Here is a 15,438-nt window from a genome sequence, read left to right as displayed (position 1 = left end):
TGTGACCCTTATTTCAAGGGTTTGTTTGAAGATTTCATTTTACCCTGTGATGTTCCATAGTACTCCATGTCATCCATGATTCATTTCATCTGTTGGTACAGTATGGTACTGTACCTTTACATGATTTTCACTCAATATTCTAGAAGCACCATTATTGCTAAGCTCACAATATTCTTAAGGGAAAATATTGTCATACAACATAAATGGAACCATTTTAAGAGTTAGTTCACAATATTTTTCTGCACATTGGTAATGCAAATAAATTGAATGAAGAAATATCACGTCTTCACTGGTATCCAAGGCCATTTCAATGCACTCAATGAATGTTACCAAATTGCTTTATATTGTTTCATCACTATGGTTGTATTGTTTTTTCATTAGCAATTTTAAAATTAGTTTTTTTATCTGCAGTGGTCATTGCATTACTACCTTGATGGTATGAAGACATTGATGAAGAAATATATCGGCATTAAGATAATTCTTTCTTGGTAGCTAAATAAAATCACTGTAGCAGTTTGCCATGCTTTGTAAAAAAAATCATCTGTGAACACTTCACAAACCTGATTTTTTGAATTTCATGTGTCATACGGCTTACTTAGTATGAGGAGAGCTGAGGTTTTGCCAATTACAATGTAATTTTGGGTTGATAATATGAAGTATCCATTACTGTGGAAGTTATTTTTTTAAAAGTAAGTAATAGAACTCTAGGGGGATCAAGTGAAGTACAAATAGTGTACTTCAATCATTTTGACACATTCTAATTACAAGACTTGTAAAATTGGTGGCTTACCTTAAGTTGTAATTAATATGATCAATAACTGAGGTAATTAATGCCATTGGAGATAGCCAGGTTCTTACAGGCTGGTTGAATTACAGAGAGTAAAGAAAGGCAAAAAAGAAACCAGGCAATGCAACAATTTCAGAGTGTAAAAATCATTCGCCTTGACTGGGATTCGAACCCAGATCCCTCAATATCCGGAATTAGTGGATGACTCCATTAAAAGTTACTGTTGCGGCATCTCCCGCAGTTTCTTTGGAAGAAACCAGGCATTGAAATAATATATCTCATAACAGAAAGCATCAAGGAGTCTTTAGTGCAGTGTGTCCCCTCCAATAGATCAGGTTTCATACCAGAAGTTCCCCTGGCATTACACCAAATTAGGGTTCAGAATGTCACCACTAACCCTGTCACCATTGGGATTCCAACTCAGGGCCTCAAGCATAGGAGGTTACCACATTAGCCATAAGGTCAATGTAATTCTTACTCTTTGGAGTTAAGCTGCAGAATGGAGCACCATGTCCATGAATCATACTTCTTATAATCTGCTGAGTTAAGTTTCTTGTGATGCATATGCTCACATATTTTCCAGCATTTAAATTGAGTCGATTTTTATTTGAAAAGTTCTCATTATAAGGCATTCACTGAATGATTTTTTTTCAAATTAAAGCAATGTTTACTTTATTAAAATATTATTATTATTTGCGATTCATTAACCCCACTGTCGATGCAATGGCTTTTTTGCCTTCATAAGTAATTGTAGTAAATCCACATCTGAGTAAGGGAAACCCAAGCCAACAGCATCACATTTTGTTTCATAAAATGAATGCCAGTCTCAATATGTTAATGAGGAAAGCATCAAGGATAGTATGAAATCAAGGGACTATTTCGATCCCCAAAATGTTGGTTTACATGCAAATTAAATTCACACTGAAGGAAATATAATGAATATCACAGCACTTTAAATTTTATGTGCATGAATTCAACTAACATCCCAAATGAATTCAAGAAAAAGAAGGAATTTTAAAACATAACAAAACCCTTTACTATGAGATCATGGCTCATTCCTCATGGGTTGCAATTTAGTATCATGAGAAACATTTATTATAAAATCAATGAATTTTTATAGTATTCATAAAATTATTTGAATTTAGCATAAATAATTTTATATCAAAAAATATTTATGAGTATGTATCAATGGCATTAAATTCTTCAGTTTAAATGTTGTATGGATTCAGGAAATCTGTTGAATTGGCAAATTTTTTCAATGCATATGTGCAACTTTGTTACACTTTTTTAAATTTTTATGTTTTATAACTGTCTTATTATCATGCACATTGAATATTTATTTTTAATCTCTGTGCCGCATACCATTTTTACAGATTTGAAAATAATTTAATATGCAACAAAACAGGAGAAATTCAGAAATATCATCATACAAAATCCTTAATTCTTACATTGGTAACCTTTGTGTTGTAGATATCTCTTTGGCTCGAATATACTATGAAAGATTTTACTTGATGTATAAGAAGATTCATTCTAAAAAATTGATTTGAATCATTCCACTATTGGGAATTACAGGGATTTCACCAAGAGTGGAAATAATATTTTTCTGGGTGCTTCTTAGTATAGCCTACAAATTCCTGAAAACCACATCTCAAATCTCAATCCTCAGTTCTTATTCTACAAAAGTTATCTTCCCAGAGCAATTCTCTTTCTAATTTATTTAATTGTGTCATTAATTATTCCCCAAAATTTTTAATATTCTCCTTTTCAATGTAGTTTCTGATGGAAAATATTTGACTTAGTGGTCTGCAACAATAGTTACTCTGTTTAATCCCCCTCAATATTAATATTTTCAAATTTTCCTTATTCTGCTCAGGCCCAATACTATGACGATCTAAACTATGGTTTATATAGGATCAATTAGAAGGTTAAAACTTTCAGCAAATTTCATTTTGTTCTTCTCTATTGCCTTTTTTCTTGGATTGGATCCACAAAACATATACACATTCATTTTATGAGAAGTGAAAAAAATGCCTCTAACAATCCACATGACTTCCGACCATTATTTTCAAAATAATTGCTTGTAGTTTGCTATTGATGCTCATTTCTCGCATATTCCATTTAAACCAGCAGCATATGCAGTTGAGGTCTAAATCTATGGCATATAGATAGATTCATCTGAAACTTGCTTAGGAAAAAATTATCTTTGGTGGAATTTTCTCAGTTTATTTGAAGTTTTAACAATATGTATTGCAAAATTAAACCATCTCATGCTATTTGTAAGGGGCCTAAATAATTTCAAAGAGTTAAGAGCTCTCATTCTAATATCGTTACATAACCATTAAATAATCTTATTAAAATGTACCAGCTCCATGTCAGGAACAAGAAATCTACATTTATTTTTCAGACTGCTGCACAGTATAAAATTCTTATCAGAAGATTTAATGAATGTTCAACAAGAAATTTTTAACCATATATTTCAGTTTTATTAACTTAACTGCATATTGAATTTTGCAGCTTGTTTCCAAAATATCTTTATAATTTAAAAAAGCATTAATTTTCAATGATATATTATTTAATTACTTATTTAACCATTTTGCGCAATGATGTCTATCAACTTCTCCCATTCACTTAAGTGGCTTCAGTGAATAATTAATTGCACACATTGCAGAAGATTCTGCTCTATTTTCAAATAATTTTTCTAATGATCTAGTATATGTTTCGAGAAAGAAAAAATTTCAAGAATTTGCTCTTGATGTTTCTATAGCCGAAGGTGTCAAAAATCACACGGTGAAAGAGATCAGATTTAGAAGGAGAAAAATTTTGTTTCATTCCTCATGAAGCATTGTAACTAAAAAGAAACTCTGAAATTCTTCTTGCCGAGCAGTTTCCTCGCAATGACTTAGTAATGGAATCACATGAGTAAGTGCTAATAATTTCATGTTTGTCATTGAAGAAGAAAGTTGCATTCACATTTTGTAATTCTCACTTGCCATCTCCAATAGGATATGTAGGTGGTGATGGCAGTGGTGTGGAAGGTGGAGGCTGGGGATGGTCCCCATCAGTGTCCACAGTTCCTCAGCAGCATCAGAAAAGTGCCTCAGGGGGTCAGAGGAAACAGGGAATGCAGTTGGGTGGAAGATCTGCATCTAAAACCGAACCTTCATCCCCACCTAACCCCTCATCTGTTACTGTGCATACCTGCCCAAAAGAGAGTTTGCCTCTCCTGCAGCATGAGGTCCCTGGTAAGCACAAGGGTGTTATTCATCTTCAGTAATTTTTAAATAGGTAATTGTTTTTCAAGATGTAAAATCTATATGATTATATGTGCATATATTCATCAGAGTGTTGTGTCAGAGGGCCTATTTTGATAAATTTCAGTGAATACCGAAGTTACTGGGTTCAGCCATTGAAAGCATAAGGTGTGCCAGTTAAAGTAACTAAATTTCATATCACATAAATTTTGTCATTTTAGTGATTTTTAGTTGATCATTGATGAACCCCATCCCTGCTATCAAACCAATCTAATTACCTTTCAAATGAAGACTATGGTTGGGCGGTTACAGTTGTTCTACCTAAAACAATTAACTATTAGCAAATTATGTTGTTTTAAAGAAAATTGTATTTCATTAAGATGTGCACCAATTATCTTAATATTAGTTTCACCTTTTGTACCATTACCCTAATTTGAGTAATTTTCAGTAAAACATTGACGCTAAACTTCCATATGAGAAAAGAAATGATTGTGTAAAAGTAGAAAATTTTTAAACCAATCACATCTTCACTTAGTAAACTTAAAGTGGCATGGTATTAAATTTTCTTAGACAGCTGATGAAGAGCATCATGATTCCTTTATTTGTGCAAAATTCTAAGATAATCTTAGAACTAAATTAAAAGTACAGAGTTAGCTATTGTTAACCATTATTTAATGCTGAATCTGTATCACATTAGTATGAAATATCCAGTGATGTTTTTAGATGTGGAGTTATGGTCAATTATGGGCTGCCATGTTTGGACCAAAGGAGACAAAAGAGTTATGGTTTTTGATTAGTGTGAAATCATGCTAAACATATCTGTGAAGTAAAACTGACTATCACTGAAGGTATTTGCATTACAAAATTTTTTTCACCTACTCAGATGTCAATTTTTGGTGGAAGAGTTCTTTTTTTACAAATTGCTTGACATGGGGGAGAGAGTTGCTGAATGCATTCTCCAGGGTATCTGGGATCGCCTTATTCTCTCTCTTCAACTGAAGTGTTTAAAAGTGATGTGTGCAGGGTGGTCAGCTATTCTTGAGTCCTTGAAAATTGGGGAAACCCAGGAGTGACAAAAACCTTGAAATAATCCTGGAATAAACCTGGGATTGAGTAGTGAAATCTTGAACTTTGCAGATAAATGCGGTTTTACTGGAAAACTGAAATTGGACAGTAGGGGGAAAAATGAATTATGAAAAATGAATGCATTTTCTTAAATTGAATTTTTTATGAATGACTAATGTACCAATTTTTTTAAACTGGTGGCTTTCAATGTTCTGGGTAATTGCAAGAAGGTGTAGAATTCCATATCATATCCTTTAACATTCAAGGAGCATTCTTGTTGTTAATCAGTCTGAGTGTCATGTTATGAAAAAATTTCTTACTTACTTATTTTGTGTGAAATAAGATGATGGATAAGTACTACATATTTGGAATGATCTTTTTCCCTAGCACTGAATGCCTACTGGTGTTCTACTTTATTATCGCTTGCTAGCAATTTTGATTTCCTCAGTTCTGGCCCCAAAAGAACTCTAATGCTACCATAGCATGCTTAACATTCATTTAAATGCATAAAAAAGTTAAAACTGCTGTTTAGGACCCCAAAAATACAAGTGAGGTAATCTCTTGACCATAAGTGGGCTTTTTTATATCTATGAGCCATCAGACTCTGGAAACTATTTTTTAGGCAATTAATTAAATTAATTAAAACTCAAATGCCTGATTGGTGAAAAATGGAGAAAAAGCTAAAATGTCTGTCCATGTAAATGTAGCCATGTACTTTGGGTTGCCCCAGGTTTTTATGAGGAGTAAAAATGGTGGCAAAAAATCTTGAAAAAAGACTTTTTGTCCTCAAAAACATGGAATTAGAAACTATCTTATTTGCTGGTCATCCTGTTCACATGTTCCTGTCATATGTTTTGATGGGAGAAGTAACTGAATACTAACTAAGAATAATTACTTCACCCCAGGATAATATACATGTATGCCCGAATAAATTAAATACTAGTATCAAAAGTTAAAATATGACAAATCTTATTCGTATCACATACGAAAAGAATCGAGCCTTTTCAATTTGTCACTTTATAGCAAATATGATTTTTTCAAGTTAATTATTTGAAGTAGCCTTACGTATGCATTTGACAATTCTTTTAAATTAGAAACAATCACAAACATATGGTAGAAATACTCTTGATTTTATTCTACTTACTTTTGTTTGAGAAAAGAGGAGTAATATTATAAATGAATAATGTTATATGAATGATATGATAAACAAAATCAGTAACTAGATTTTTTAAATTTCATTTAGTAGTATGTCACGATCTCCATATTTAGGAGTCAACGAAAGTTTTGTCCCTAATTGCTAAGTGATATTATTACATTTTGTGTTCAGGTTTTTTTTCCAAACTAACTTTAATATCTTAATGACTGTTCTGAATATAATGATGGCAGTTATAGCAGGAGGGTTGATTATGAATGCAAGATGAAAAATGGGAGAAAAACAGGCTAAAGGTATAATATAAATATGCATTCAAAGACTTCTATCAAGTTTTAAAGCTCATAATTGAAAATACTCATTACTCTTTTCAAGAGTAATAATCTGGGTACAAAGAAAACAATGATGCACCACTAACAAAAATAAATACAACATCATGTGTACTAGACATCATATGTCACAATTCACAAGCTGTGTTGTGAACAAGGAATATTGTGTTTGGCCTGTGTGCCTTTTTCAGGATTAATTTAACTAGCAATGGGGCAGCACTGCCTTTCATCTGCTCTCCCCTCCCCTCCACTCCATCAGGCATATTCCCTTCCACAGACACATTCCCTCCATGTTGGATATTATGTTTCACCCAGCCAAGTGCCTCTAATTTTTGCAATGCCTAGATAGATTAGAGGCTTTTGAAATATGGATGTGGGGAAGGATGGAAAAGGAGAAGTGGACTGACAGGAAAACAAATGAGGAAGTGCTAGGTAAGGTTAGGGAGAAGAGAGGATTGTTAGGAGAAATGAATAAGAAGCAGATAAGATGGATGCAAAGTGTTTTCATGAGCAATGGGTTGAAGACTGTGATAGAGAGGATAACATTGGACATCCAATGAAGGGGCAGGAGTAAGATAAGGATGTTGGACATAGATTGAAAGGCAGAAAGAACTATGCAAAATTGAACAGGGCCCTAGTGTAATGTTGGATGTCGGGCTGTTTTTTTTAATTTGTTAAGAGAGACAAGGGAATTGTTGATATACCATTGGTTAGCTTGTGCCCATCCAAAATCCACCTAACATGTAGATAAGCAATAATAATAATATAGTGCATGCATATCTTTTTAGTTAAACTTTTATGAATTTTCAATAGTCCTTGTAGCGTCGTGTAATGACAAATCAAGAGCATTATGAAGTTGAAAATTGTTTTAAGGGAGATTGAGATGGTGCGGGGGCTGACGTACTGGCTTCCCACCCAGAGGGCCCAGGTTCAAATCCCGGCGGTGTTGAATATTTACAGAGGTATCTCGATCCCTACTTGAGGTGCCTTGTGGAGGGCAATTTGAGTGAGTTCGCCGTCCGTCGGATGGGACATTAAGCTGCCGACCCCTTGATGCCTTTCGTAAAGAGTAGGCTAATGCCGATGCCGGGTTTCTCTCCACCCTTCATCCTTTCCTGCCCATCCCCTATGGTGCAAATGACCTCAGCTGTTGGTCGCCTCCCATAACAACTACTACTACAAAATTGTTTTAAGAATAAAGGTACAAAAATGAGTTGGGCTGTGTAATTGAACTCTTATGTAATTTCAACTGCATCTTTGTTTTTGGTGTCACAGTTGTCCTGTTACAAATATATAATGTGAGATTAAGTGATAAATGAAGGCTCTTTCGAAATAATAATTTTATGATTCGTATTTATGAATTAATTCTATTTTTTAATGTTTTATTCATTCCAAACATATTTAATTTTTTTTTAATTGTATAAACTTATAAATCCTCATCTCTGTTGTATATTTCTGATTGTGATTCAATAATATAATGTTGATGAACATTCATCATGAAGCACTCAGGGATAATTTTGATAAATATAATGTGTTTGTTTGTGTGTATACATGTGTCATTTTTTTCAGAGGTGTTGTTTCAGTAAAAAAACATGCCTAAGAACAATCTCTATGCTCTGTAAATGTTATAATTGTACAATGTGTTCATATAATGTTTTGAATTCATTTGTAATGAGTGAAGTGTGGAAATAACATTACTATTCAGCCATTAAAATCTGTACCCTGTACCTGTGACTCATGTGCTGTGACTAAATGTAGACCCCCATTCTCTTATTTGCATCTGTGCAGTGGGGGCGCTGGGAAGAGTAGATCAGGAGGAGGGCTCCATTCTGCCATCAGGTACAAGCGAGAGCTGCCTCGGAGCTTCAACGGCAATGGCGGGTATTGCTGCCCAGTCCACCACCACCACCATCCCTCCCCCAATAGGGCGACCCGCCCTGCCCCCACCCCACCAGCACCCCCCCCCAACCTCCTTAGGTAGCGCTGGCGCCAGGCTTCCCACCAATAGGCCCCTTCCACGCCAGAAAAGGGCGATTGTCGCCGCAGTGCCCCCTCCCGCGGAGGACGCAGGGCGGAGGCAGGCCTCGGTAGAGGACGAGGGGGAGGGGAGGCAGCGTTGTGATGGGGGAAGGGGGGTGGAGGCCAGGATAGATCGCTTGAGCCGGTAGGTGGCCGGTGAACCCCTTCACAAATCCCCCCCTCTCTGACTCTGGGGCCCTGCTCCTCTTTGCTTGGCTGCTATGCATATTCCTCACTTAGGTGCTTCTAACCTTCCAAACTGTGTTTTATTATTTCTTTTTTGTCACACTTACTTTGCTTCTTTGTTTAGACTCATACCCAACTCCCATAGGTAGATTCCTTGGAGGCTGCTTTTAATACTGCTGAAGTTTTCTATTCACTCTTTGACTCTCATCTTCTGATTCTTGATATTAATCTCTCTCTATAAAATAACTTCTTTCCCACCTTGATGACTGAATGTCAATTTATTTAATTTACTTGATTTTTTTTAAACCTTGAGTCCAGATGTGTTGCCATTGATATGTTGAAAGATGACAAAAAGGAGGTAGGATTTATCTTTTTTTAACATCTTTTTATATAGGAAATGCAATTAATTTTCAAAAATGTATCTCTGTAGAATAATTAAGCCTTTTGTTATGCGCTTCTTGGCCATGTGAATTTTTGATAGATTTTGCATAAAATATACACATAAATGTATATTTATTTACATTGTACATCATTATCTACTCAAATGATTCTTATTGAATTAGAATGTCTATTGAAATTGATTATTATTAATTAATTTTGTGCACTAATACAATTTTATATTCTTATTGAAATTTTGTTTTGCATGATTAACGCATTACTTTCATAAGTATGCTTACTTATATAAAAATACTGTTATTAATGACAGGTTTATGGTTGAAAGTTATTGACATTTTATAGCATAAGAATGTGATAGGTTTCATTCTGTTATTAGGTTCATCAGAGTTCAAGCAAGTAAGTTGCAAGCTGGAAAAAATGGATAGGTAAGATTAATTATTGATGCACTATTCATTTCTGTTGTATATTAATGCATTGTTAAGCTTTTTTTTAGCTTAGGCTGGTAATTAATTTGGATGTTGAACAAAATGTAGTTTGCTTTCAAAATATGTAAACATGAATTAGTAACCTAAAACTTTGTGATGGTAGACAAAATTCTAAGTATTGAGTGATACATAATATGGTTTAAACTTATAGATGTAACATCGGTTTTTAAGCCCAAGTAAGATAAGCTTATTTAATTGATTGATATATGTATGATTGGTAATAATATAATAGCTCACTGTCTGTTAGATTTTTTCTTTTATATATAATTGCCTCAATCTATGGCCATCAAACTTGAGGATATGAATAAAGCTGTACATTAGTTAATGTCTTTTGACTATGAATGATAGTGGATTTTGCACTATTTTATGCTCCAGTAATAGCTATCCATGAATTCATAAGGAGTAAATCTTTACCAAAACATTCAAGATTTTAGTATTTCAGGTGTTGCTGTATCTTATCCTCATGTACAGATTATTCACTTCCCCGTCCTTTTATTTGAGCTCAAAACTCTTGATGTTTAACTAAGATAAAAACCTGGTTTTATTTCAAACTACTCTCTTTGATCTGCATATTTAAACCACTAATTTCACAAATCAGCAGTCTTTAAATGATAAGTTAGCGGTAAAGTAAGCAACAGCATATTTTTCTGTTAAGGCTTAAATGAGGTACAGGTGAGAGATACAGGTAACAATCAGATCTGAAAAATGTTCATCTTCTTCACCAACTTAGGTTGGCTGGTGAAATTTGACACGATAAATTATACTTTTGCAAATTTGACATTTTAAATGGTTTTTTTCCCATATAATTCCATGTGGATCAGTTTTCTGCTTAGATTTTCAAAATGCTCTCAGCAGGAAGTGTGCAAGAAACAAAGGCTCAAAAAATATTTTTACTACTAGCTAGAAGTGTTTTTAGCGTGTGTTACATTTAAGAGCATCTTTTTTTGATATATCTAATTGGATAAATCACTTATTTCATGCAGGTGTGTATGTATGTATGTGCAGTAATGGAGGGTGTGTGTGTGTATGTGTATATATATATATATATATATATATATATATATATATATATATATATATATATATATATATATACACACACACACACATACACACTATATATGTGTGTATATATACACATATATATATACACATATATATATATATACACACATATGTATATACATGCATACATATGTATATATATATATATATATATATATATATATATATATATATATATATATATATTTATATATACACACACACACACCCTCTATTAACAGGAGGGTGTAAATTATTAAAGAATGAAGGGAACAAATGTCCTCATGCAACTGTGAAAATTTTGTTCCTAATGCAGCTTGACATTTAATGTTTCACACTCACATTCATACGTATTGTTTTTGACTCTGTCATTGTCTAGGAATATGAACGCTGTTGATTGAATACCCTTTATATTGAAAGTACCAAATTTGATAGCAGGATTTATATATTTGCCTTGCATTTGTTTTTGGCAAAGAAATACGTCTCCTGTCATTTGTGGAAAAACAGGGACAGGGCACCTGTAGGAACCAGTAGGAACAAAATTCAAAAGTATTGATAAAATGGCATTGGCTTATTTAAGAGCAAGAAGTTCTCCTTTCAGAATTCATTACCTGGTGCCAGTTTTACCCCAATAAATTGTAGGTTAACGCATCAAGTACACTCTGGGTAGGAAATTGAGAAAAAAATCACTATCTAAGAAAGTATAGTTTTCATTATAGATCACATGAACAGATGATATCATCTTTATATTTGCCCATTTTGACCTGTTCCTCTAGATATTGCATTATGCATTTAATTAATATCTGTTAAATTCTAACATCATCTTAGAAAAAATGGAACAAACTTTGGTAATATCATGAGCCTAACTAATTCATCTTAAAGTAAATATTAGTAATGAATCCATATACAGTCTCAGTTTAATGGATTATACATTTCTAAATTCGAAAACCCCAACTAAGTTAATTCATATGCTATATTTTTTGCTAGAGTATTATAATCTGGCGGGTGGAAATGAAGAAAGAAATGGCCATGCATGGTTCATGATTTATGTACTGTTTTCACTCTGAAATGTATCCTCAGAAGCTCAGGTAATTTAAAATAGATGTATTTTAGTATTTACTTTAAGAAAGTTGAGATTCTCACCCAAAATAAATTTTATCAAACAACCTAGTTTTTGCTGTTCAAAAATTTCTAGGCATATGATAAACCCTCAAAAATGTCTTTGAAATATGTCATGAGTGCTAAATCTTATGAAAAACCTTTGAGTATCATTTACACAAGTGTTGGGTGCAGACTTAAAATGAACAGACATTATCCTTTCCACAGGACAGTCCTGCTTTGGTGAAGTTTGTCCTTTGGTCTGCTGTGAGTCTGGAAGAAAACCTAAAGCTTGCTTTCCTCTAACACACAGAACCATATCTCTCAGGAGATGGACTGTTTGAGAAAAATATTTGTATTCAAATGGTAGGGCATCCTCTTAGATATGTTGCACCTAACCAAGGAAGATTTGTTTTGCTGGAACAACCGGGAAATGTCTCTAGAGATTGTTCTCCTGTTGGACTCAGTTCACTCTCGTGTGTGACCGGAGGTGGAAGAAATTGGTGGAATTGCAATTACTCATGATTTTCCAGCAATATTTCAGGAAACTTTTATTTACTTTACATTCCCAGTTTCTACATGGAAAACCCTCAAATGGCACTCTCTAGCCAAACTGATTGACTTAGTATTGTGTTGAATTTCATTTTTGCATTACCCTTCCACTATGGAGGCATCCTGTTCACTCAGCTATTCCATTTAGTATTGTGTGACATGGTACATCCCAGTGAGCAACAAGTTTAAATGTCTTTGTCCTGTTTTTCCAAAAAACAAGAGGAGACATATATCTACCTCTATTGCTCATTCATGAAAGCACCGCCTCCAGTCATGTTTGAGCCCTTGACACTTCTTGTCTTTGGCTTCAGTGTATTTTTAACAAAGATCTATTACATTGGAATTTAGTGACCTATCACTATTTCCTAAAGAATTTTCAAAAGCTAATTCGGCAACTCATATTTCATGTATTTTAGTTCAGTATTTTATAATCTCAATTTCCTTTCCCATTATCAGTGTACTTGCAATATAGCCAGATCATTTAATTTCAAAATAAGAAAGGATAATGCCTAGGTGCATTGGTACTTTCAAAAGTGACATGGAGACCAATACTTGTTCATTTAAGTGCAAAGTTGGACTCCTGTATGCATTTATAAAAAATCTATGGCACTTTCAGTACCGCAAAATTTTAACCTGAAAAATCTCAATTACAAGTAAAAACATTAAATTGTGTATACTTGTCATTATATGGACGAAGTATAATCAACTACCCTGAAATGAAATTTTAAGTTTTTTTAAGATGCCCTCCACAATTGGTTAATAAAATTCACGGAACATTTTAGATTAGAGGGTCGCTGTTGAGACTTTTTTAACTAAACCACCATAAACCCAGAAATGCATGTTTTTAATGTAGTAAACTCCTACATATTTGTATTCAAGCATAAAAGAATCAGGGATTAAGAAAGTTGTGGAAAAATAAGTTATCTCCTGTTTTTGGAAATTTTGTATCAATTTAAGATTAAACTTTGAATTCAGGCCAGTTTACACCCATTCCTAGAATATAAAAGATGATAATATATTATCATAATACCAATGAGTAAGAAATATCCTTACAGACTTCTTAAGTACAACTCCTTTCAAGTCACCAAAACTGGAATTTACTGCTTGCTGTAAGAGTTCTAATTTGAGAGATTCCAAATGTCCTAATTTTAGATTCAAGGGTCAGTGATGACTATTTGTGATTTCTGTAGTGTCTTTCAAATATGTTAATGTGACTGGAATTAAGTTCCATTGCCGAAAGAGCAATGCAAATTCAATCTTGCTGTTAAACTTCTTGGCTCTCACTGGGTTTATATTGATTATCACTTCAGGCTTAGAACGAGACAAAACCAGTTGCTAAGTGCCAGATGTTGGATATGCATGGAATTATGTTAGTATTGTGGATATTTCATGATGCTCTTTTCTTGTCACATAGATAATGAATTGGACAATAAGCTGAACAATTTACATTAAATTTGTGATTTGAAAAAAATAATTATTTCGTGATAAATTTTTTATGAGTTAATTTACTTTGAAATTATCAGAATTTATTGCATAAAATACAAAATGTTCATAGATACTCATTAGAAGAATATTTTCTCCTCCATTGCATAATATTTTTTACCATAGAGTAATTTGGTAATAATAAAGAAACTTAAGTTGAAAACTTGAAAGTGTGTTAATTTTACAACAAAGAAATAGGCATAGGTTGTGTACAAATTTTCATAAAGTTATTAGTTTGGTACTAATATTATCTCTCAAAAGGAGAACTCCTTTTGCAACATGATGATCAGAAGGCACTGTTGAAGAAAGCAGGGTATTGATAACAATATATTTTATTTGTTATTCTACTTTTATATCTATTTCTTGTCAAACAAACTTGTTGTGGCAACTTAATTTTAGTCAAACCTTCACATTGCTGAATACACAATTAATTTGCGTTAAAACAAGCTTCACTTCACTGGAATTTGACATTTTTCATGACCATGTAAAAATAAACTTCATAATTTTTCAGTCTAACCAAGATGATAATGCCTTTAAAAGCATCAAGATTGACATATCTTCTGCGATGAGCCAGCCTCAGTGTTACCAAATTCAATCTCAGTTTGAGATTTTCATTTTAACACTTAAAAATATTAATGGATTTTAGCAATCAATTTGATCTTGGGGGTTGAGTGAGTTCCAACTATTGGATTTGGTCTTTTGTATCCACTTATATTTATTGGCCCTTTGATTCATCAAAATTATTGATAGTTTCTTAACCTCAAAATCAAGTTGCGCGAAAATTATGAAGTTTACTGTGCTTTTGGTTTTAAAACATTTGGAAACCTTCCATGAGGCTTTTTTATTACCTATTATTAACATGTAGCTAGTTTTTACCATTCCTTAGCCAGGCAGATATTCAGCATTTATACAATTGCCATATGGAAAATTTTCTCTTTTTTTATTCCTCAATATCACCTAAACATACATATAGAACATTAAATAACTAACCAAAGATTAGAATATTCTATCAGTCATTCACTTGGTCTGGCTTTTTTTAAAAATTGCAATCAATGTTTATTTCATTTCAGCCATGGAAATCCCAATCCCTTTAGGAGTTTTATTTAGAAAGTCCTCTTTTAACTCTAAACATACTTAGAAGTTTTAATCAAATTAATGTAGATTTAATAATGAATTGTGGCACCTGTCATCATATGATTCTTGTGTGATATAAAGGAATTGTGTAGTTTACTTTGAGGCCAGATACTGAAGCTAGTAGTTATATTTCTTTAATTGTGCTCTGTTTAGCTAATGAAGTGCAGACTCCCTTGTAGTTAATAAACCATTATAAATTCTCTATTAGCATTAATGAAATAGTATTCTTTACATTATATTTACTGTTAATTCTTTTCGGAGCTTATAACAACTTAATAATGATGACAAGAATGTGCATTTTTAAACTTAATATTGTCTTGATCTTACATCTGATGCTTCTATCACTTGCCTACCTAATAAATAATGTTTTGATGTTTCACAGCTAAGTAAATAAGTACTCAAATATTGTCTTTAACTTTCTCCCTTCCCTTCCTATGTCAAAAGAAGAGTGTTACATGGA

At 33.1% G+C, this 15,438-nt stretch overlaps 1 protein-coding gene across 1 annotated transcript in view; it reads left to right on the top strand.

Annotated features, from left to right (window-relative positions):
- sei (potassium voltage-gated channel seizure) overlaps positions 1-15,438 on the top strand; it is an 858,190-nt gene that overhangs the window by 817,474 nt on the left and 25,278 nt on the right. The window contains exons 21-23 of the mRNA XM_071583602.1: positions 3,790-4,029; positions 8,371-8,463; positions 9,560-9,608. Coding sequence (XP_071439703.1) covers positions 3,790-4,029; positions 8,371-8,463; positions 9,560-9,608 — 382 coding nt within the window. The remainder of the gene's footprint in view (positions 1-3,789; positions 4,030-8,370; positions 8,464-9,559; positions 9,609-15,438) is intronic.

This window comes from Hetaerina americana, unplaced genomic scaffold (genome assembly GCF_022747635.1).
Source record: "Hetaerina americana unplaced genomic scaffold, ioHetAmer1.1.p SCAF_14, whole genome shotgun sequence".
Classification (NCBI taxonomy): Eukaryota; Metazoa; Arthropoda; class Insecta; order Odonata; family Calopterygidae; genus Hetaerina; species Hetaerina americana.
Note: the sequence above shows the minus strand (reverse complement) of the source record. Positions and strands in the feature narration are given on the sequence as shown.